Source organism: Ailuropoda melanoleuca, chromosome 3 (assembly GCF_002007445.2).
Source record: "Ailuropoda melanoleuca isolate Jingjing chromosome 3, ASM200744v2, whole genome shotgun sequence".
Classification (NCBI taxonomy): Eukaryota; Metazoa; Chordata; class Mammalia; order Carnivora; family Ursidae; genus Ailuropoda; species Ailuropoda melanoleuca.
The window spans coordinates 90,089,774-90,113,132 of record NC_048220.1 but is presented as its reverse complement, the minus strand read 5'-3'; the positions used below and the strand labels follow the sequence as shown (position 1 = coordinate 90,113,132).

The 23,359-nt window shown below is 50.5% G+C and overlaps 1 protein-coding gene across 2 annotated transcripts in view; it reads right to left on the bottom strand.

Annotated features, from left to right (window-relative positions):
• Positions 1 to 23,359, bottom strand: part of SLIT3 (slit guidance ligand 3) — a 598,007-nt gene that overhangs the window by 31,233 nt on the left and 543,415 nt on the right. For both annotated transcript variants that reach the window (XM_034656754.1, XM_034656755.1), the window contains 6 exons: positions 15,603 to 15,671; positions 13,802 to 13,873; positions 13,105 to 13,176; positions 4,404 to 4,475; positions 2,545 to 2,708; positions 21 to 145 (listed from right to left, as the gene is read on the bottom strand). In XM_034656754.1, the coding sequence (XP_034512645.1) occupies positions 21 to 145; positions 2,545 to 2,708; positions 4,404 to 4,475; positions 13,105 to 13,176; positions 13,802 to 13,873; positions 15,603 to 15,671 (574 nt within the window). The remainder of the gene's footprint in view (positions 1 to 20; positions 146 to 2,544; positions 2,709 to 4,403; positions 4,476 to 13,104; positions 13,177 to 13,801; positions 13,874 to 15,602; positions 15,672 to 23,359) is intronic.

The window sequence follows — 23,359 nt, the reverse complement described above, 5'->3', positions numbered from 1 at the left end:
GGCGAGGCTCCCTGTCTTACCTTGTAGCCATAGGGGCAGGTGCAGCGGTACAGCTCCACGGGATCCTGGCTGCACGTCCCGTTGTTCTTGCACGGGCTGGAGACGCAGCCATTGCACTTGGCCACAATGTTGATGTCCACTGGCCCTGGACAGCAAAACCAGGATGTTGGTAGCAGATCACAGTCACCCCTCCCTCCCGTCCCCTCCTCTCTGGCCCTATCCTCAGCCAGCTGCTAACTCCTCCCCATCTCTACACACAGAGGGCAATTGGCCCTCCCCAGACAGTACCATCCAGTCTAGCTAGAGTCCCATTAATGCAGCCATTGTCCAGTGAGGAAAAAAATCACAGTGGGACATCATTCAGAAGCACTTCTGCAGTCAAATCAATTACTATAATTAGCCTGATCCGATTTTGGAGCTAATCTACAAACAATGTACCATAATTAGAAACCCCTTGTGTATCTTTTTATGTTCTGGGAGCTCTGGGCGCAGGCTCCATTTGGACCTCCCATTCCTCTGCCCCCAAACACTCCTCCCCATGGAATAGTTCATGCTAGGCGAAGGAGGGCATGGGGCCTGGGCCAAAGGAAGTCCTCCTTGTGGAACCCTTGAATTGGCAAGAGGAAGGAAGAAGTGATGCCAAAACACACAGCAACGAGGTCAATGATGGATGGCAAACTGTGCTCGGGCACACGCTGCCTCTATGACAGTTCTGTGTCCTGTTCTCTTCAGCTGTAAGGGCTGGAGCGGTGGCCGTCATGGTCCCTGCACCGAGCTTTGGAGATTGGGTTGAGATTGACCCCAGGGCAAGTCTGACCATTTGAGGGTAGGGGGAACAGAAAGAATGGCCCCATTGAGAGTCTCCGCTAGCTGGGTCAACCCCCGGCTTCACATTGGACAAGGGACACTATCTGTCCTGGTTTGCCACGGACTGCGGGGATTCCCAGGATGCAGAACTTGCAGTGCAAAAACCAGGAAGGTCCCAGCCAAACTGGGACGAACTGGTCACCTTACAGGAGAACCAGCCAAGATGCTTTTAAATATCCCCAGCACTCCCAGGCTGGACCCCACACCGATTTAATTTAAAACCTGGAGTGTGGGGCCCAGGCACCAGTAGAAAGCTCCTCAAGTGATTCCAGAATGTGCGGCTAAGACTGAGAACCACTGGTTTAGAGTGAGTTGGGTCTCTTCAGCGTCAGTCAAGTCAGATGTTTTGGAAGCAGGAGGAGGAAAATGAAAAATTAGCTTAAAACCAACAGAATGTTTTCCTGCTTTGAGCAAAACTGTGAGACACATGAAGTTTATAGGGTAATCAAAATATATATGTAAATCAAATTCAAGGCTCTAAGACATGAGCAAAGGACATTAACAGACAAATATATAATACAAATGGAAAGTAAATTTTTGAAAAAAAAATTTAGTTTTCCCAATAATCAAAGAAAGACAAAATAGGAGATAAAATTTTTTTCAAACCTAACTAGCAATGAGATGAAATGAGATAAAATGATACAAGAGTCTGGTGAAAAATGCACTCAAGTGATGCTATTTGGGGCCTAAAATGGTTTATAACCCTTTTCAGAAACCAGTTGGCAGTATGTGTGAAGACCTCAAAGATGATCATATTCTTTGGCTCAGTAGTTTCTGTTCTCTGAATCTTCTCTAAGGATATAATTTTATTTATTTATGTTTTTAGAGGAAGGGGGGAAGAGAGAGAGAACGGGAGAGAGCGAGCGAGTGGGGGGAGGGGCAAAAGGAGAGGGAAAGAATCCCAAGCAGACTCTGTGCTGAGTGCGGAGCCCGATTTCGGGGCTCGATCTCACAACCCTGAGCCGAGCCCAGGTGCCTGACCCCACTGAGCCACCCAGTGTCCCTAAGGATATAATTTGAAAAAGAGAAAGACCTTTATGCACCAGTGGTAAGAAAACAACTGGAAACACCCAGTAAATACTAACGGTTCAGAACCAGGAACTGGTTAAAGAAGTTATGGCAGAATATTAAGACCGGGAAGCCTCCTAAGAGAAGTCTTGAGAAGTCACTTAATCTTGTTAAACCTCAGCTTTCTCATTTTTAAAAATAAGGGCAATACTTAAGTCTAGAGAGAGTGTAGGGGAATTAAATAAATTAGTACTTGGAAAGTGAGAATTAAATGAAATAACACACAAAAAAGTGCTTAACATCACGCCCAGCACAGAAGAACTCAGTAGCAGTTTGTTACCATAATGATGTAGTTGATTAAAATCTCATGTACCAAAAGCTTGCTGTAGTAAAAATGGGAAAATGCTTATGCCCTAAGAATGTTGGGTAAAGAAACGCAGGCTAAAGATTCTTCTCTATGCAAAACTACGTAGAGAAAGAAGTCAGGGAGGAACACGTAGAGAACGAGCAGAGGGCCTTGGAGGAGCGATGACAAAGCATCTGAGTCTCTCCGTGTGGCCCACTCCGTGTGGCCCACTCCAAAGTCACTCTGTTGAGATGCCCAGCTCTGACGGGCCGCTGGAGACAGAGAGCAGAGCCCTGGAGGGGCAGGGGACAGTCGGCAGGTACCTTTGCACTGGAATCGGTGGGTGGGGGTGGTGAGCAGGAGTCTGTCGGCCATGGACTCGGGACTACTGCAACGGGCGATGCCAGGCTCCTTGTACCCCGCCTTCACCCACTCCGACAGCCAGCGCAGACCGCAGTCACAGTGGAGCGGATTGGTCCCCAGTGCCCTAGGGGGCAGAGTAGGAAGTCAGGGCCCGCTTTCAGCTTGGCCCATAGACTCCATGGAAAAACAGAATCTTCAGACGCTGGCTAGATTAGGGGGGTCTGACATGAGGACCAGTGGAGAAGCAGTTTCCACTGGGGCAAGGTCAGTGACTCCAGATAGCACTTCCAATCCCTCCAGATGTTTCCACCCCACCTGAGGCCCTCCTGCCTCTGAGGTTTTGCTCTCAGCTATCATGCTAAGATTCAATCCTCTCAACTCAACCCCAATACTAGCCCTTCCAGGATGCTTCTGAAACTTTGCCTCTGGTTATCTGGCTCCCTTGCCCTATTAGAGGGTCCACTGAGGGATGTGCTCTGCAGAGAAGGTTTTGATACACAGCAACCTAGGGAGAAGCTTCAGACCGTGGAAAGGGCTCCAAACGTGCCACCCCTAGACATGCTGCTTTGGTATATTGATGATTTCGAGCTAAAGGTACTTGAGAAATGGCAGATGCAGGAGGGGCTCTCTGAGCTCCCTCTTTCTACCTCAAAGCAAGTCATAGAGTTTCCCTTGAGAAAGATGCCATCTCTGCACCAAAAAGAGAATATTCTTATCACTAGAGACTGGGAGTCAATGCCAAGATGGACCCGTACAAACAAACCTGCTCAAATAACCCTAACCTTCCAACGGTCCCTCCGCATATTTCCTAGCCACTCCCCACAATGGACTGCCCCAGCCCAAGGCCCTTTGTCTTGTCCCATCCCCACAATTTATCATTCTTTGTATAAAAACAAACGTATGTAAGCTTTTGGGCCCGATGGCTTCTTTGGGTCTTCATTTTCCATTTGAAGACTCCCATGTACACATAAAAATACCAAATACATTTGTATGCTTTTCTCCTGTTGCTCTGTCTTACATCCGTCTAATTCTTAGACCAACCACAGGACCTAAGGGGGTAGAAGCCGACTACACCAGTCAGCTTAAAAATGCACAGGAGCGGGGGACGGCATGGGCTAGGTGCAGACCTCTGCACAGGGGTGTCCAGACAGAAAATATAAGAACTTTTGCTCATTTAAAAAATCACATCCTTTAGCATTTTTATTTCTTGAATGTTTTATAAGGTGCATGCATAATGTATTAGTATCACAGTATACGCATGCAATATGAAAATAATTAAATATGCATAGAGTTGGTATACAGACTCAAAAATGGTCACTGGTGGAGGTATGTAACAGCTAAATATGTACAGACCTCGGTCTGCCCTGCGTAAAATGGGGAGGGAGCACCTCATGCGGAGTGGTAGCAAGTATGTGCGAGTCAAGGTGAACCTGGATTTGAACCAGGGCTCTGCTGCTTACTCGCTGTGCAGCCCTTGGACAAAGTCTTTAGTTCTTCTCAATTTAAGCTTCAGTATGTATAATAAGGGGATAAAAATGCTTTATTGCTGTAAGAAGTAAATGAGATAATTCATCGAAAGTGTTTATCACATAGTAAGAGTTTTATGTTAGTTCTTATTAAACATTTACATCGCTTACATAATTGATGACGCCTCTGAGAACACACGAGGTGCGTCGTGTGGGTACGTTTTTCTAGAACGTGCTCTGTGTGTACGGAAAGAACGTGTACTGGAATGGGAACAGGGACGGCGCGCTCCCTGGTACCATCATGGTGTTCTGTCTTGAGCGGACCCACACCAAGGAGAAGTATGGCTACTTACAGATGGGAAAGAGATGTCAGGTCACTGAAGGAGCCTTCGGGAACGCTGGAAATATCGTTGCCGTGCAGGGTCCTGAAGCGGAAGCACAGGCCAGACGTTAACCCCCAGTTACAGTTCTGAGCTCAGCATGCTCTTGGGGTCCCAGGCTGGCCCCGACGCCCCTCGGTTGTGCACAGCTGGAGGTGCCTCCCCCTCTGCGGCAGGCGCCTGCCTGTGTCCATGCCCAGCTCCGCAGTGTGGACATTGGGGGTAGAGTGTTCGGGAAAGAAGAGGATGGAGTTTTGAATCAGACAGGCCCAGGACGGAATGAGAAACCAGTCGCTTTTAGCTGTGGAACACTGGGTATGTTAACTTTACTCTTCTGAGCCTCGGTTTTTGCACCTGAAACGTGGAGAGAGATGTCTACCTAAGGAAGAACTGGAGACATACTGTGAAGAACTGTGGCCGAGACTGAGTTTTAGAGCCAGACTGCTTGCCTTCAAATCCTGACTCTGCCACTTACCAGCTGTGTGACTCTGGCCAAAGTTATTTACCTCTCCGTGCCTCAGTTTCCTATTGGAAAACGGGAATGAAAGTAAACAGATTTGTCACAGAAGGTGGCTGTGGGTGTATTAATCCATATAAAGTCGAGCATTTTCTATGTGCTAAATGACCAAACATGATTCATATTTGTGAAAGGGTCTTGAAGAATGGCTGGTACAGATCAATAAATTAGTTCCCTTCATAGTCACCTAGAGAGACTTTGGGGAGATTGAGAAATGTTATGAATCCCAGCTCAGGTGTTAGAAGGAGGGGGGCGCTCAGGTCCTGGAGAGATTCCGTGGAGCGGGACACTCATGCATGGGGAAGGGTTTGGTGTCAGCCCGGACGTATATGTATCTGGTGCTTGTGTGCCTCCAAGGGCATTTTCTGACAGCATGTCCAATGGGCCAGGTGACCTGCTTGGTATTAATCATACCTCTCTCCACCTTGTGCTGCAGGAGCTGGGAGCTAGTCTCACTTGCAGAGTGCTGGCATTTACCGCATTTTTAATAAATGCCTGCAGAATCAGTCCATGAGAAAAACCAAATGAACATTGCTCCAGTGCTCCAGTAACAACACTAGTAAATCCACAATTCATGGATTATACCCTCCTTTGAAGGACTAATCATCAATCGCATACAAAAAGTCCCCACACCAATGACTCAGTTTGGGACTGGCCAGTGAAAGGCACAGTGGGTGAAATTCACAGACACTCACAGGCTCCTCTTGCGACTACTGCACACCGTCCCCTGGGCTGTGAAGGAGCCCTAGTAAAACAAAGGGGCGAGGAGAGTTGACTGGGAAGTGTAAACAGGATAATAACTAATGAATCTGCCCTTTTGTTTTTCTTTTAGCTGGTGTTAGCCTGCCTGAGTTTTGAGCTGAAATACAGACAGGAGCTTAATTACATTTAATGCAGAGCAGAGGCTCTCCAACAGACTGAGTGCTGGAGGTAACGCACCGGCAGATTTCTGAGAACCACTCTCGGGCTCTGATTCTGTGGGTCTTGGGTGGGGGATTGGGGGGGCCGAGAGGCTGCATTTCTAACCAGCTCCCAGGCGATGCTCATGCTTTCTGTCCCCCGAACCACATTTAGCTGCCCTAGATTGTTACCCTCATCACCTTGAGCTCCTTTCCCTTCCTTCTCCCCAGGATAGCAGGAAGAAGGGAAGCAGTCCCACAAAGAGTGTTGGCGGTAGCTTCTCACCTCCCCAGATAAGAAGGGACTAGAAGCACTTCCTAACATTTATCAGTATCATTTCGTCTCGAATGCATGTGGTTATTTCTGAATCACACTGGCTCCTGCCTGCTATTAGCCTGGATGACTTCATGGCTGCTTGCTGTTTGGCAAATGCACCCAGCCCCGTTGTTAATCATTTCCGAATGAGGCCTGGGCCCCTGGAGAGGCACGAAGCCCTAATTTAAAAACACCAAATGACCCAAAGGCAGCTTTGGCGCTGTGACTCCTGCAAGTCACACTCCCATTTATTATGAGCTGAGCCGCTGAGATCTCCATAAACTGCAGAGTAACGGGGCTGTAATTTACTGGGACAGCGCTGAAGAAATCTGCCTACACTGCAGGTTTTCGCTCCTGGTTTGGCCCCCAAAGACTCTTGCCTGTCCAGCCACCATCCTCAGGGTTGCCAGGGAAGTGGGACAAATATCCCTTCCAGGAAGCACGATCCACCTGCCTGCCCCCCTCCAACCCCTGCTTTTCCTCCCCTTTCCCTGACACCTCCTGGGGGCTGCAACTCTGAACTCGGAATGACTCATCTTCAAGGGCCCGGGACTCCTTTTCCCCTGCTGACTCCTAGGTGTTAAAGTAAACTTGGGCATTTTGGGGCGTGGATGAGGGCATCACTAGGAGTAACACGAAAGCAGAACCACCTCACATCAGCTCTGGGTTGCCTGAGCCTTGGGGCTCCGGACCCCCAGGTGCTCACGGTTTGTGCGACAGATGGCAGGCACGAACGTCATCCCCGATGTGGATTGCGGTGGGTGCGTGAATTCTCTTCTGAGCAGGCTAGGTCACTCGCAGGTGACCTGGGGGTTCAGGTCTGGATCAGGCTGCCTGGGTGTGAGTCTCTGTTCTGATCGTCTCTGGCTGCGTGATTATCTGATTCAATAGACTTAGTCTTTCTGTGCTTTAGTTTTCTTATCTCTAAAATGGAGGCGTTCTTAGGATCCACTTGCTGTAGCTATCTTTTTAGGGGTGGGGGATGATTGGCATCAACTCTTTTCAGAAACAGTTCCTCCATTTTCCATGGGGGAGTCACCCTTCCCCACCTCTCAGTCCAACTGGTTTAGCCTCATGGGCAGAACTATGGCCCAGGTCAGCATCAGCCCAGAGTCACTGAGAGTGGTTTGAGGCTGAGTATGTGACCTAAGTGGACCAATGTGAGATGCTTCTGGGGCTTTCTCTGGAACTATTAGGACAGAGACAGCTTCAGGTTGAGGAGCAGAAAGCAGCACATTTCTGATAGTGCCCTTGGAGCACCTGCGTTGGCCCTAGAACGTAGTATCTACTTCGGACTCTGTTTCCTGCATTGATAAATTCCCTTCCTGCTTAAGGTGGTTTGAACGGATTTTCTCCTCCTTTAGTCAGGAAGGGATCTAACACACTGTTTCCTAAGCTAGTTGCAAAGATTAAAAGATACAATGCAAGTGGTTCAGACGGCGTAGGACTGAGTGCAGGGCCTGAGTGCAGGGCCTGCCCGGGATGCGAACTTGCTCATGTGAGCTGCGATTACGGCCAGCATCGTCATGACTCCTTCCCCCTCCAGGCTCCAGCATGTGTTTTGGGGCCAGTCCTACGTTCCCCCACACAGTGGAAGCCTGAAGCTCTGCAGCCTTACATTGCAAAAACAGTAGTGAGTCCTCTGACAGATTCCCAGACGGGAGAAGAGATGCACTGGGTCTCAGCAGTGACCCTGGGCCCGTCACTTTCTGGCCCGTGTGTCTTCCCACCACACTCTTTAGTTCTCATTAGAGGATTCTCTGGGCCATGTCCCTCCAATTCTCAAGGAAAGTCTGAAATGGGCGGCAAGGAAAAGAAGATAACTTCTGTCTGGAAAGGATAGAATGTGGTGGAAAGAGCACTGANACACTCTTTAGTTCTCATTAGAGGATTCTCTGGGCCATGTCCCTCCAATTCTCAAGGAAAGTCTGAAATGGGTGGCAAGGAAAAGAGATAACTTCTGTCTGGAAAGGATAGAATGTGGTGGAAAGAGCACTGCGCTGGAAGCCAGGAGCCAGCTTCCCACCCCACTTCTGCTCCCGCTATCTGATTAGTCTACAGCACTGCTCCTGTCACTCCTTGGGGGTCCCCATGCACATGCCCTTCCTTCAGGGGCTCTGTCTAGGGAATTTATATTCTCCCTGTCTAGAATATTCTCTACTCCCCTCACACATAGGTAACTCCCACTGGCTTCTCAGACTCAGCCTTGGGAGTAGTGATTCGGAGAGCAAATGGTCTTGGGTTCAAATCCCAACTTTATTCTCTACTGGTTTTGTCACTTTGGCAAAGTGACTCAATGTGGCTGAGCCTCTGTTTCCTGGTCTGGGGGATGGGGATAATAGTGGTACATTCTACAGAGGGTTGATATGAAAAGTGGAGGTGATAATTAACTAAAGCTTGTAGCCCAGTGTGTAGTACCCAGACAAGGTTTGATAACTGTCAGCTGTGATTATTTTCCTCCCAGAAAGCCTTTTCAATATATTGCCAAAACTGGGTCCCATGTATTCCTGTGGCTCTCTCCCAGGTGCCACTGTGTGGAGCAGGAGCTTATCTACTTGTCTGTTTCCTCTTCCAGACCCTGAGCTGAGGACAGGAACTGTGTTTCATTATTTTCCTCTCTGGTGCTTAGCAGAGCATTTAACTCATAGTAGGCATTTAGGAAAAGATGAAGAAGAGAATGTGGGCAAGTCACCAAGCCTTACTGAATCTGTCTCCTTATAAACGAGAGGTTTGGGTAGGATCATTTATTTTTTAAAAAAGATCTTATTTATTTGAGGGAGAGAGAGAATGAGCAGGAAGAGGGGCAGAGGGACAAGAGGGACTAGCAGACTGCCGGTTACACTCCCTGCTGAGTGGGAGCCTGATGTGAGGCTTGATCCTAGGACGCTGAGATCATGACCTGAGCTGAAGTGGGACACTCAACTGACTGAGCCTCAGGTTAGAATAATTTCTGAGACTCAATTCCCATTTCTAAAATTCAAAATTAATTTTATTTTTTGGTAGCACCAAAGGGCCAAACCAGGACCAGGGTGTGGAGGTCATAAGGAATCACCCTTTGATTCACCAGAATTGTCTAATGTTCAACAGCCGGTCAAAAACGGAGTGGGGCTGGGGCACCTGGGTGACTCAGTTGGTTAAGCATCTGCCTTAGGCTCCAGTCATGACCCCAGAGTCCTGGGATCGAGCCCTGAGTTGGGCTCCATGCTCTTTGGGGAGCGTGCTTCTCCCTCTCCCTCTGCCTCTCCCCTGGGTCGTGCTCTCTCATTCTCTTTCTCAAATAAATAAAGAAAATCTTAAAAAAAAAAATGGAGTGGGGGTGGGGTGCCTGAGTGGCGTAACTGGTTAAGCATCTGACTCTTGATTTAAATAAAATGGAGTGGGGCTATCTGAGAAGGGAGTAAGCTCCTGGTCTCTAAAGGTAAGCAAAGGGCAATGGAGCCCTTTGCAGAGACGCTATAGGGAGGACCCATGCAATTGGTAGAGAAGAGATGAACAGGCCCATGTATGTAAATAGCAAGCACCATCTTCCTTCAGGGACGAGGGACTAAAAATACTGAGGATGACGAATGATAATCCCACTCCCTCNCTTTGCAGAGACGCTATAGGGAGGACCCATGCAATTGGTAGAGAAGAGATGAACAGGCCCATGTATGTAAATAGCAAGCACCATCTTCCTTCAGGGACGAGGGACTAAAAATACTGAGGATGACGAATGATAATCCCACTCCCTCCCTGATGAGCACACACGGAAACAGCCGTCCCAGAGCTAACTGATTCCAGGTGGCCCTCCTGCGGCTGGGGAGTGACAGTTGGGACCACACACGCACACACACATGCACACAAGGCATGTGGCTCAGTGTGGGGCAAAGATCAGGGAACATACAGATCCCTGAAGAAGAACTAGAATGTCCATGAGCATGTCTCTTCTAGCTATTTTTAGATTAGGAGCAAACTAGGAAAAGCACATTTTCACCCAGTGTTTTGTGCTCAGAGTTCCCTGACAACTCTCCTGTCTCAGAAATGTATTCATATCCACCCACCAGTGTGTGTGCACACGCGCACGCGCGCACACACACACACACACACACTTACTCCTAAATTGCCAGGTCTTTCTAGAATATTTTTTGGCCTTTGTCTTTGGCTAAACCTGCCGCTCCTTCTCTTCCCCCACCCCAAACGGCCCGCAGCCCTGGAACTCTGGTCATTTCTGAAATTTCATCAACGTAATGAAACCGTTTAGAAATGAGAAAAGACACAAAGGCTCAAATGCAGTTGTAGATATTACAGCTCCGGATTTCCCAAACTCCTACCTTTTCCCCCTAACCCTCTGAAGTGTGAATATGCTATATATTCATTCATCTTTAACTCTGCCTTCTTTTATTACAGGAACAACTTCACATTAGCAGTCAGCGATCAATGATTTTTTTTCATTTGTTTATGTTTCCCTATAGTCCTTCTTCATAGTTATAAATGTATGCAGGTTATAATTGTAACATATACACCAATTAGGTTTACTTTTCCACATAAAGCTATGTGGTAAACACTTCCCCGCACTGCTACCTTGTTTTCATCTGAACCTCTTTTAATAATTGCCCTTCATTGACCGCCTGCATTATGCTTTTCCTTAAACATTTCCCCACCGTGGTGCTTGTAGGTACTATTTAAAATGTAGGTTAAAAATAACAGAGCAACCAAGATCTTAATGCAGAGAACCGTTCCCTCATATTGGATTATTCTTTAGCATAAATTCCTAGCTGTGCAATTACTGGGGAAAAGGATACAAATATCATAAAAGAAACATCATCCATAAACATTTTTATTTTTCCTGAATTGGCCTTTATGCAGAAAATGGTTGCTCCCCACTGAGGTAGACGGTTGCAACAAGGGCCTCTAAGACCACTTATTATCTATGAGATCCCATGACTCTAAAATGATGATGCCATAAGCCTACTAATCCTTAATTCAAGAAGCAAGCAGAAGCATGTGCTATGTTGCTACGTGCGCCCAATGAACGAATGAGAGCAGTCTGGAGTGGGACAGACGAGGTGCTTAGGGAGCAGGAAACCCCGGTGATGTTCCCACTGCCACTGTGGGAGACCAGACAAATGGACAGGCAAGCATTCTCGTCTCCCTCCCTTTCCTGTGCTGGGTTGCCCCACCAGAACCACTCGAATTATAAATGTAGGCACACAGGTCCCATGAGAATTGGCAGGCCCCAGCCCCTGGCAGCAAACCCACGTGGAGAACTGGAAGACCAGGATGGGAGACAATACGCTGGGATTGAGGGGGGACAGTGGGAGGTGGGAGGGAGCAGCAGGTCCAGCCCTGGCCCTGGTCAATGAGATGAGTGCATCTCCCGTTGTGTTCAACTGGAAACAGGGAAATGGTTCTGCTGATGTTTCCATTCTTGAACTCCCCAGAGAAGGTGGATAATAAATAAGTGACAGTAACAGATTGCACACTGTCAGCGCGGGCACTTCTTTGCCCCGAGAGAATTGATTTTTAATAACAGCGTAGATGACATGTGGCGGGAGTTGTCGCTGACACCAGTGTTTTGTGGGCTTCAATAAATCACATCAGCCTGGAGGCTCTGGAATGGATGGGCTCATTGGGTGTTGTTTGCTGATTGCTACTGGGTCCTTAGAAGGGTCCCAGGGCTCTGAGTCAGGAGGCTGGATGGTGTAGCGTCCTGACTGCTGGATTTGGGGCCAGTTACAACCTGGACCTCAGTTTTCCCATCTTTAAAATGGGCATAATCCCCTCAATCTCAAAGCACTATCGCAAAGGGTTATATAAGGCAATGGCCATGGAAAGTGGCATTTCTGTCCTCATGGGAATATTATTCAAAGGATTCTCCTTTGCCAACAAATATGTACAATGACAAGGCCCAAAGATCAGGTGACAACAGGGCCCGGGGTGGGGGTGGCACAGTGAGGTACCATTCCTGCTTTTTAAAGATGATAACAGATACCCGTAGTAACAAGTGAATATTTATAAAGCGTTTACCCTGGGCCAGAGCTGTGCTAAATGCAGCAGATACAGAATCTCATTTAATCGTCATAAAACCCTGTGAGGTAATTACCACCTGGATTTTACAGAAGACACACAGCTAGGGAGGGGCAGAGCCACACTTGCAAAGCAGGTAGGCTCCGTGGCCATCTTGTCTTTGCTGGAAGCTCCCTGCCTCAGTGGGCTGCCCTCTACCCTGTGTAGGACAGGGCAAGGCAGGTGTCATAGGGTGAGAAGGGCAGGGTTGGGGGGGGTGCCGGCAGGTGTGGAGGCTGCAGACGCCAGGACCCTGTCTAAAGGGGCAGGGCTGCTCAGCCTTGTAAGAATGTAGATGGGAGCCCTGGAATGGCCACATCTCTCCATTTTCCAAGAGAGATTAGATATTAGGATTTGTAGGAGAAGGCTCCTGATGTTGAACTGTTAGCAATTTATTAAAACTTTGTTGTTTTGAAAAGATACTCTGTGAGCTAACTGACTCTACCATGGCTAAAGCATAGCTGTCTGTGAGCCGAGCCAGGTCTCCGGGTTTCTAGCCTGTGACCTCTGATACACACATTTGGTTTCCTCGCAGAGCTTCACAGTGTTCACACTGTCCCTCTAAAGCCAGGGGGACCAACAGCGCTATACTCTCGACACAGTGGCCACAAGCCGCGCACGGGGCTCTCCTCGGGTGCAGAACACAACTGCACGGGCTAAGCCTCACTAGGGAGGTGCGAGTGATCTCACTGGGCACAAAACGCAGAAACGCAGAGCGCTTTGCGATATGCTGCAGGTCCACCAGTGCCCGCGGGCTGGCTGGGCCCCCACCCCGCCCCGCGCCTCTGGGCCTGGGGCAGTGCCTGCCGGGGAGGCGGTGGGGCGAGCAGGCATGCTCAGTACTGCCCACTGTGACGGGTGGAGCACCAGCGGCAGTCGGGGCTCCGGGGTACTCACAGCACTCGGAGAGACCGCAGGCCGTCGAAGGCGTGGACGGGGATGCACCGGAGCCGGTTGTAACTGAGGATCCTGCGGAAGAGGACGCATGCGCGCTCTTGGGCATTGCTATTCCCAGCTACTTACGGCTGCGCTGGCCACTCTGCGGACCAGTCAAAGCAAATGGCTTCTTCATCTTCCTAATTTTAAGATATTGACCAAAAGCATCCCGATAATAAAGGGAAGAGTAACACCTTCCACCATTCCAGAAAGTTCACTGGCTTTGTCTCCCCAGCTTCCTCTCGTGTTCCACGGCAGGCTGGCCACCTAACCAGCTTTGCCGTCACCTCCCTCCATTGTCAAATGGTCAGTGCTCACAACGTGCCGAGCTAATGGGAAATAAATGGATCTGAGCAAAATATAATTGTGTAGGGAAACCCTCCACGGGGAAAGAAAATTCACAAATCACAGGAGGTATTCCAAAGAGGGTCTTCTTCAGAAGTAATTAGGTGTTAGTTCCTCTCTAACTGCTCAGACAGTAGAGTTCTGACCTACTTTATTTTCCTTCTGATGATCAAGGTCTGCTCTACGTGGGGGCAGCCATAGCCCTGAGGATCACGACAGCAGAGAACACAGGCCTGAGGGGGCAGGGAGAGAGGATGGCCATAGGCCACTTACTGCCAGGCCCGTGTCAGACACAGCACCCCACTATACTCACAGGGTGGAGAGGTGGGACATGTTACTGAAGGTGTAGTTGGTCAGCACGCCAATGCTGTTGTTGCTCAGGTCGCTAGGAAAAGAAAAGTAGAAGGGCCATACTTCACTATTAGTTGTACCTGTGGGGCGTCATTCCCAACTTTCACACATTCATGCTTGCCGCTGCCATCCATCCATTCATCCATCCATCCACCCACTGACCGACCCACCCACCCATCTACTCACCTATCTACCCGTTCATCCAAATGTTCATTTTTTTCATTCAAGATTTATTTGATCCCTCATTCAGGCATTTGTTATCCATCCATCCATCCATCCACCCACCCACCCACCTAGTCAACCATTCAACTACAAGTCTATGCTTCCATTTCATCCTCCCGGCAACACAGAACATATGAGATCTCTCCTTATCCTAGCGCCATTTTGCCCAGGTCAATCCTTCCTTTCACTGCTCCTCTTTCACTTCTGGCGTTCATCTGTCCCACCTTATCCGATTCTCTCTTAGGGGGAGTGAGGTTGGTGGTGGTGTAGTTCTCCGCCAACTACAAGCTCCAGCTTCTCTTCAGGGACCACTCTCCCAAGCAGGGATTTTCAATAGTAGTTGCACATTAGAGTCCCCTGGAGAGTGTTTGTACCCCCCAGGCCTGGTCCCATGTACAGATATTCTGGTTTAGGAATCAGATATTCTGGTTTAGGAATCAGATATTCTGGTTTAATTGCCTGAAGGTGGTTTGCAGCATCAGTATTAAACAAACAAATTAATCAGCCGAGGTTGAGAACCATCGCTCTAGAGCAGTGGTTCTCCACTCAGGGCACGTTTGCTTCCCCAGTGACATGTGGCAATGTCTGGAGACATTTTGGTCGTCACTACACGGGGAGGGACGCTACTGGCCTCTCACAGGTAGAGGCCCCGAGGTGCTGCTGAACATCCCACAGTGTCCCAGCCCCATAACCAAGAGTGACCTGGCCCCAAATGCCCACAGGGCTGAGGTGGGAAAATCTCTGGAGGCTGGGTTGGGGGATATTTAGGAAGCCAGGCTGAATTAGGTGGCAGGTGGCTTTCTTCCACCTTTCTTCAGTAGCCCCACTTTCCTAAGGGCAACAGTGATTCATTCTGAAAGAACTCTCCTTTCCCCCTGTGGACTGGCTCCCTGCCCCCTGAGCAGCCAGGGTGATCTTCCAATGACCACTTGCCCAAGGAATTATTGGGTACTCTTATGGGTCCCATCTTGGCAAGGCAGTGAGGCTGTCGAGGGACAAAGCTCACAGACCACTGGCTTCCTGGGCCCATCCATGTCCCACGGCCCTGCTTCTCATTTGGGAGTTTTCCCTGGATCTCGGCAGACTCGGGGCCAGTAGGAGCTACCGCCTGTAGGAACCTCAGTGTGAACCATCTACTTGGAATATTTTCTAGGCAACTAGAGGAGGAAGACGAAATGCCCATTTAAGCTTCTGGCAAAGCTCAGTGCAGCCAACAGCTTGCAAGGAACTGGTGACTGAGGAGTCTCAGGATTCAACTGGGGCCCCAGAAAGTCAGAGGCTCCCCCACCTCTCCCTAAGCCAAGGAGGAAGGTGACGTGGATGGTCAGTGACGCCAGGCTCTGGGTATTTCTGCGGGCAAGGCCTGGCACGTCAGACTGGCTCATGCTTCCCAGCTGCCTCTCTCAGCTCTACCGCTGGAGAAAGCACAGGAATGCCGTAAGGCCTGCAGGCCATCCTCCCGTAGCCTCCACGTCAGCTTCCTGAGCTCCCCCAGGGGAGAACATGACATGCCCCCTCCCCTGCCAGGCCGGGCGCCTTACATAAGTGTCAGGTGTCGGAGGGTGGACAGCTCCCTGGGCACGGCTGTTAAGTGGTTTCCTTCCAGGTACCTGAAAGACAGGTGCAGAGTGACGCCTGCTCGAGAGACACTGCGCAGAGTGATTTCTCAGAGACCCCTCCTCTGACCTTCTGGGCTAGGTTGGGCCTCTGTTGTACTCTCTTGTATCTCCTTTTCTCTCCCCCACCCCCCACCTCAAAGCACATACTATATTTGTCACTTAATATTGATTTGTGTCATTATTCAACGAATGGCGCTTTCCCCACTGGTCGGCTGTTCTCCATGAGGCAGGGGTATTGCCTAAAACTGTCCAGTGTTGGACCCCCCAAGAGCGTGTACAGAGCTGGCACACAGTAGGTGTCTAATACACATTTCTTAAATACATAAAGCACTCACTCTGTACCCAGCCCTTGCAGTACTCTCACATGGCAATGATTCCCAGTTGAGGAAACTACAATTGCAGAGATGTTGAAACACTTGCCCAAGGTCACACAGTGAGTGAGTGGCTGAGTTGGGATTCAAACCCAGGTCTCTCTGACTACAGTCTTACCACAGTTCTCTATGGCCTGTACTTAGCTACTGGGGGGCACGGGAGAGCCGAGCCACGATTCCTGCTAAGAACCTTAATTCGAGGTTGTGTATCTCCGATGTGCACTGGGAAACTGAGGGAAAAAGGTGTGTTCTGGAGCACTGGGCTGTAGTTCCCAGGAGGATGACTGCCTGCGGGCGGGGACAGTGGTTCAGACTGGAGACGTACCGACAGATGGAGACTCCTCCTGGACAGGCAGATGCTGAGCCTAGACCTGTCTGGACTTCAGGGTCCTGCACTGACCTGCTCACCTAGCATGAGGCCACCTCCTCGGACACTCGAGTGTGCTTGAGGATAAGAGAAGGAAGTCTTGTTTGGATCACGAATTACAAAAGTTATGACTACCCTCTAGGGTGTCATGGGCCAATTCATTCACTCCCATCCTTGCTGTAAACTCCTTCCCTCTGGGCTTCCTGTTGCTCTTGGGACAAAATGACAAAACCTTTAAGATGGCTTATGATGCCTGTTCTGTTCTGGGCGAATCTCCCTTGACATAAGGCTCCAGAGCTTCCTCTCAGAATGGTGCTGATGCCCACTGGTGCAGGGTGTGCCTTAAGCCCCAAAAGGGCAGACCTTCCATCTTTATCGGTAGCCCAGCGCTTCTCGAACTTTAACACAGGTACACATCACCTAGGATCTTGCAAAAAGGCAGATTCTAATGTAGCAGGTCTGTGTCGGATCGGAGAGTCTGCGTTTCTAACAGGCTCCCGGGTGAGGGTGGGAAGTGTGGGTCTGCAGGCTGCATTTTGAGTCATGACGTGCTGGCATGCTGCCTGGCATCCAGCAGACCTGCCACCAAATGGGTGAATGGGATGACGTGGGTTAAAACAGGATAGGAGTCAGTTTGTCAATGGCCAAACCAGGCTTAGCTTTAAGGACGAGTTGGAATGGGTGTTTCCTTAAATTAGGGCCAAGTGACTTTATCTCCAGGGCTAGCCCCTGGGAATCCTCATGGCTCAGAGCACCAGGCAGGACCCCATATGGTCTGAGGTTGCCATGGCATGTTGGATGACTGTCCCTTCTGTCCTTAATCCTTTGTTGCGTAACTATTGTGTGCCGAGAGCTAAGCTAGATGAGGTGGGTAGATATAAAGACACTTAGATCCTGTCCTCAGGCAGAGGAGCTAAGAGAAACGTATTCACTGAAGCGTTCATTCATTCAGGCAGAAATATTTACTGGGCAAACGCAGTGTGCCGGGTGGTGCATATGCTGGTGAGGAAGACAGGCGTGATGCCTACTTTCTGGCATTTAAAAATCTAATGTGGAGAGGGGAGAGGGAGGGGGAGCATACACAGAAGGCGACATAAATTACAAACTGATGCATGCTTTGAAGGAAAGGAGCAAAGTTCTGGGATGGAGGCAGGGATGCTTCGGGTGGCAGGACCAGGGGAGGAGGGACAGTCGGGCAAAAGTGAGGCCTGTGGAGGGCCCTGGCTTGGGTATTGCTGGGGCAGGGAAAGAAGGCGGGGAGGCCGGTCTGGTGGGCTAAGGGAGACGGACAGATCACACTGAAGCCTCGGACGTGGGTTTATTCCAAGTGCAGTGAGCGACCAGAGACAGGTGCAGGGGGCTGGTGTCACACAGAGCTGACCCCGCATTCACCCTTCTGCTCCGCCCTGAAGGACGGGTGGCAGGACATTCACATTCTGTGCAGACACTGGCCCTGTGGCTTGACAGCGGTGTCAAGGAGCAGGCGTGGAAAGAACCTCCAGCCTTCTCTGCTGGGCAGGGAGGTTCTGAGGGGGTGGCGGGATTCTGGGGGTCATGCTGGGCCACTTGCCCTCAGGGAGTGTCTTGTGGACAGTGTGGCATGAAGGGGTGGAGGATGGGAGGGAGGGAGGAGCTGGATGAATGAGCGGGCTGGTGCCGAGGCACTGGAGGGAGGCTGGAGGGAGGCTAATTAACCACGAGGGAGCCACTTGAAGGGGTCGAGCCTCGGTCTGGCAGTGACGGCTCCCCCTCTCCCATGCTGCTTATTCTCTCACTCTTGTTTGTTTGCTACAACTACTTAGCAAACTTGAGGCATCTAAGATGAAACCCAGAATAACATACCACAACCCCAAGTCTCCCTGCTGGGAAGGTCCCATGACAAGCACATCTGAAGCCAGTTACTTAAAGTCACGGACAAGGAAACGTGGTGACAAGGAAAATAACACAGAAACAACAGGTGCATAGTCTGGTGCTAGGGGATCCAGAGACTCAGGTCTGTTATCTGATCCTGTAAAGAGGGAGCATATTTTGCTGGGTGTTTTGCCCATTTTGTTGATAAGAACACTGAGGCTCAAAAAGGGGTGGAGTGAGTGAGTCCAGGAGCCAGGATCTAAACTCAGGTCTGCTGGGCTGCATAGCCCAAGAAGTGAAACCCATGCTGTTTCAAGTCTCCACCTGGAGCTCCTTGTTTCGCCTTTGGCCATCTCTGTCCTGGGAGGATTCACTCTACCACAGAACTTATTCTCTCACCTCCACTAGAACACAAGCGGCATGCAGCGGGGACCTGGGCCACTTCTGTTTCCTGTTGCATCCCCAGAGCACAGTGTAGGGCTTAGTGCACGGTAGGACCTCAAATATTTGCTGAGTGAATGAATGAAGAGAAGGACTGTTCCTAGGACCCTGGATTAAATGAACAAAAACCTACAATGGTTTCAAAGAATGCCCTGTGCCTGGCCCACGTCCAACCGTAAGGCAGGTCACACTCTACAGATGCGGGCATTTGCCGAAGAGCTGAATGAACACGTGAAACGACCACTGGAATCCAGGGAGGCCGACAGCATGCTCATCTGACACAGGGAGGCTCGGGGAGCCCTGGAGGAGGGACAACGTGACACAGATGGTTCTGGAGCCTCTGGGCCTGCCATGCCAGTTCCCCAGGTTCCAACCTGTCTTTGATCGGCGCTCTGCGGCCTTGCTCCCTGCTAAAATCCTTCCCTGGCTTCCACTGCTTACTAGAGGAGGACTACCCGAATCCTGCCCAAATCCTTCCGAGCTGTCTGTGGCCTGTTCTGGATCAGTCAGGGTTCTCTAGAGAAACAGACCAATTGGAGAGAGAGAGAGAGAGAGATACACACACACACACACACAAATATATATATAGAGGAAGAAAGAATTTGTTTTTTAAAATTTTTAAAAAAGATTTGGGAGAGAGCGAGCATGCACATGCATGCGGAGAGGGGCAGAGGGAGAGAATTCTCAAGCCGACTCCTCCTGAATGCAGAGCCTGACTTGGGGCTCAATCCCAGAACCCTGAGATCATGACCTGAGCCAAAACCAAGAGTCGGCCACCCAACCGACTGAGCCACCCAGGTGCCCCAAGAGAGAATTTACTCTAAGGAAGGGACAGCAGCGTGGAAACTCAAGTAGGACTTCTGTGTTACGATCTTAAGGCAGAATTCCCCCTTCTACAGAAAACTCCTGTTTTGTTTTTCGGCCTTCTACTGATTATACGAGGCCTACATCCACATTATTCTGGGTAACCTCACTTACTTAACTGCATCTATAAAGTATTTCCCGGGCGACACGTGGGTACCACAGCCCAGTCAAGTTGACCCATGAGATTCACCGTCCCAGGCCCTGCCTCCCTTTCCTGTTCACTCCACAGCAAACCCTCCCTTGGCTTCAGCCCTGCCCCCAGAAAGCCCCATGCTCCTTTTGGGGGACAGGTCTGGACACAGGCCTGTCCCTGCTCTCCCTCCTTGCTAGTTCTCTCCAACGGCTGCTCAGAACTCAGCTCGAGCACTGCCTCCCCGACATCATCTCCCACACCCACTGGGGACGTGACAGGCTACTCAGTCCAAGCTTTTGGTGCATTTTCTGCACAGCGTCTCACCCCCCGTGGCCTCCAAGCATGAGTCTGTGGTTAGTGGGGCAGAACCGCGTCTGCTCGCTCACTGCAGCATCCCAGGACGCTGGCTGGTAGCAGTAGGTATTCAGGAAACACCGTCGGTGTGATGCAAACCCAAGAAGTCCCCAGAGAGGGCTGCGTGCGGCCTGGCAGGGCTGAGGGGGCCTGTGTGCGAGGCGCTCTAAGGGCACCATGTCCCCGGCAACCTGGTTTTGCAGTCAGAAGACGTGGAATCAAAAGGCTTCACTTCACAAATACAGAGGTGGCTGTGTGGGAGAGCTCTCTTTGTGCAAAGCCCTTCATGAAGACTCTGAACTCCAAAGTTGCCCGTAGCCTGCAGCGCAGGCCCCAGAGGGATGCTTTCAGAAGACGGCACTCTTGCCCTGCCAGCCTCAGAGCAATCAGAGCCTCTCTGGCGAGCCAGCCTTTGTGTCGATCCGAATTTAAATGCTCTGTTTTAGCCCCAGCATGAGTGTGTGAGGACATGTCTGCCTCACATGAAAATCCGCACAGTGCTCTTTGGCCAGAATGCTCCCCATTTCCGTTCGGAGCTCTGCGGCTCTGACAAGTGCCACATGAACTCTCAGACCCGCCGGATGGTGAAGGAGAAGGGCAGCCACCCTCCCGGAGCCCCCACTCATGGCCAGGGTTCCCACCGGGGGCCTGGGGTGATATGGTTCCCGCTCAGGAGCCAGGAAGCCTGGGCTCACATCCCGGCTCCACGAGCTGAGAGCTGTGTGACCTTGGGCAACTCACTTCACCGCTCTGAGCTTGCATTTCACCTGTAAAAGGGGGGCTTATCGTGATCACCACCTTGAAGTGACGATGAGGATCAAATGAGTCTCTGTGGAAGCTCCTGGAACAGTGCTCGGCACAGTGGTTTTCAGTGTGTTCTGAATACACACACATAAACACAGTCTCTGTCCAATAATACATATGAATGTTACAAAACAGATAATGTTCCCCTTGCAGTCTAGTCTCTATTCTTCTTCCAGAGTAATATTTCTAAAACCAGAATCACATCACGTCACTTTCCTGCTTAAAATTCTTCCTTGGCTCTTGCGTTGCTCGGATAAGGAGTCAGCCCTCACCACGGCCTACGGGAACTGCAGATCCGTCTTGAGTTTTCAGGACACATCAGTCTCTTTTCCACTCTATTTGCTCCATCACTGGTCTTCTTGGTCTCTTTAAGATCTTTCCACATTTGGGTCTTCACAAAACATTTTCTTTCTTTCCACTGCTTTCCACGTCCCGCCCCCACTCCCTTTTTCTGGGAAACACTATTCTCTGTCCTATCTGAGATGCCTAATTTCCTGATTAGCCTTCTTACTGTCTTCCTCCCCCATTCTAAGTCTCTGACATCAGGGGTCTTATTTGTCACATTAGCGGCTGTGCTCCCAGCTCCTGCGACATTATCTGGCACAATAAATTTAGCGAACACCTGACTGCATGGAGAGAGCTTCTCTCAGCTGTGGCCTGTGCCCGGGCCTCCGACAGCCCCTCCCACAGATGGCCGTGACTGCGCGATAGCCTCCAAGTGTCCTCCACTGCAGCCATCTGCTGAGGGCTTCTCTGGGCCCAGGCCTGTGCCAGGACTCCTAAGCGCCGCTATGCCCAGAGCCAGCTGCCCTCCAGCTGGCTGCAGGCAATTTCTGTCCCTCTCCCCGGGCCAGAGAAAGGCAACGATATAGTCCGTGCTGGGCAGTTGCTCTCTGAAGTGCTCTGGGGAAACTGCCCAGCGGGGGTGGGGGAATAGGTGGCAAGTATGCAAAGAAAGCAGCAGCTGGTGTTGCTAGAGAAGGGGCAGCTGTCAGGACGGCCGCAGCCGGAACCACTGACAGGTACTTCTAGCCTCATGGCAATGGCGCCGGGTTTGCCTTCTCCCCGCTTAAATGCAGGTGGCAGGTTCCAAGGAGATGCATGATTGTCTCCTGCAAATCAACGAGCCAGGCCACTGGGCAGAGCACACGGGGACCCAGGCCACTGCCAAAGGGAGTAGTTGAGTGGCTAAAGGATGGGCCTTGGGGTCAGACAGCCCTGGGCTCGAGTCGATGCTCTGCTGCTTCTTGGCAGTGTGATCTTAAGAAATTCTTCAACCTTTCCTGAGCTTCAGTTACCTTCTCTGCAAAATGGGGGTGACAATACCTGCCTTGTAGGATTCCTGGGAGGATTAAATGAGACCCCAGATGGAGACAGCTGACCACAGCGCCTGGCACACAGCGCATGCTCGGACTGCTGGCTGTGGTAGGTCACAGCCGGACAGACAACACCTTCCCTTACTTTCCTGACGGCCGGGGTGGGCAGAACTGCCTGCACTCCTCCCTGTCCAAGAGCACATACTGTCCATGCCACTCCTCTGTGCTTGTCAATTCCTACATTGCTCGGCACGCACCTCCATCTCCCTAGATTTGAGCTGCTTACTGTACCCCCCACACCCATCTTCTGACCCCCTAGAGCTAACCAGTGCCAGGCCAGGTCCTACCCCCTCCTTCAAGCCATGCATTCTTCTCATCACCTCCCGCCGTACTCAGTGCCACAGAGCTGTGTCTCAGCCCATGCCCTGGGGGCTAAGCCCCCAACCCTTTCAGCCTCCTTTCAGTGCTGTGGATGCCTGCGTACCACAAGCCTGCTTCCCGTGATGTCCTCAGCCTCCACACCCCAGTAGAAATGCCCTCTTCCACCAGTGGTGCCTGGGGCAGATAGTCATCCTTCCCTTCTCCTCTCCTTGGGATGTTTGTGGTGGACCACAAATCCATGCTCACAGTCCGCACACGAAAATCAGGGTCAGAACATCCTAGCTATTAAGCAGCAGACTGCAGGGGATGGGGTGGCACTGTTTGCTGGTGCTAGATTCTCATTCTCCTCCCAAGCCCTCAGGAAGATGTGGACTTACAGGGTTTGTTTCCAGAATCAGGAAGGTTTGATGTGAATAAACATTCCCTTAAATGCATGCAAAGAGATGTTCACGTTTTAGTTCTTCCAGAATAGCAAGCCTGAGTCTATGAGGCTCATGGCCCAGCAAGAACAGAACTTTCCTGAAGCAGACAGGTGCCTACCTTTGCAGACTGAATTTTTGTCATGTACCTCGGGGGGCTGACATGTCTGCTTCTGCTCGGCTCTCTCTCAGCTTTTGTAGGCTTGCTTCTAAATCAGGACCTTAGTGTTCACTTCTAGCGGGGGTCTGGACTGTTTGCCTGCCAGTGTGTAATTACCTGAGAGGTCCTTAAAGTGTGGTCCACGGGCCTCTGGGGCTCCTCTAGACTTTTTCAGGGCTCTGTGAGACTAGAACTACTTTTTTGATTACAGTAGAACA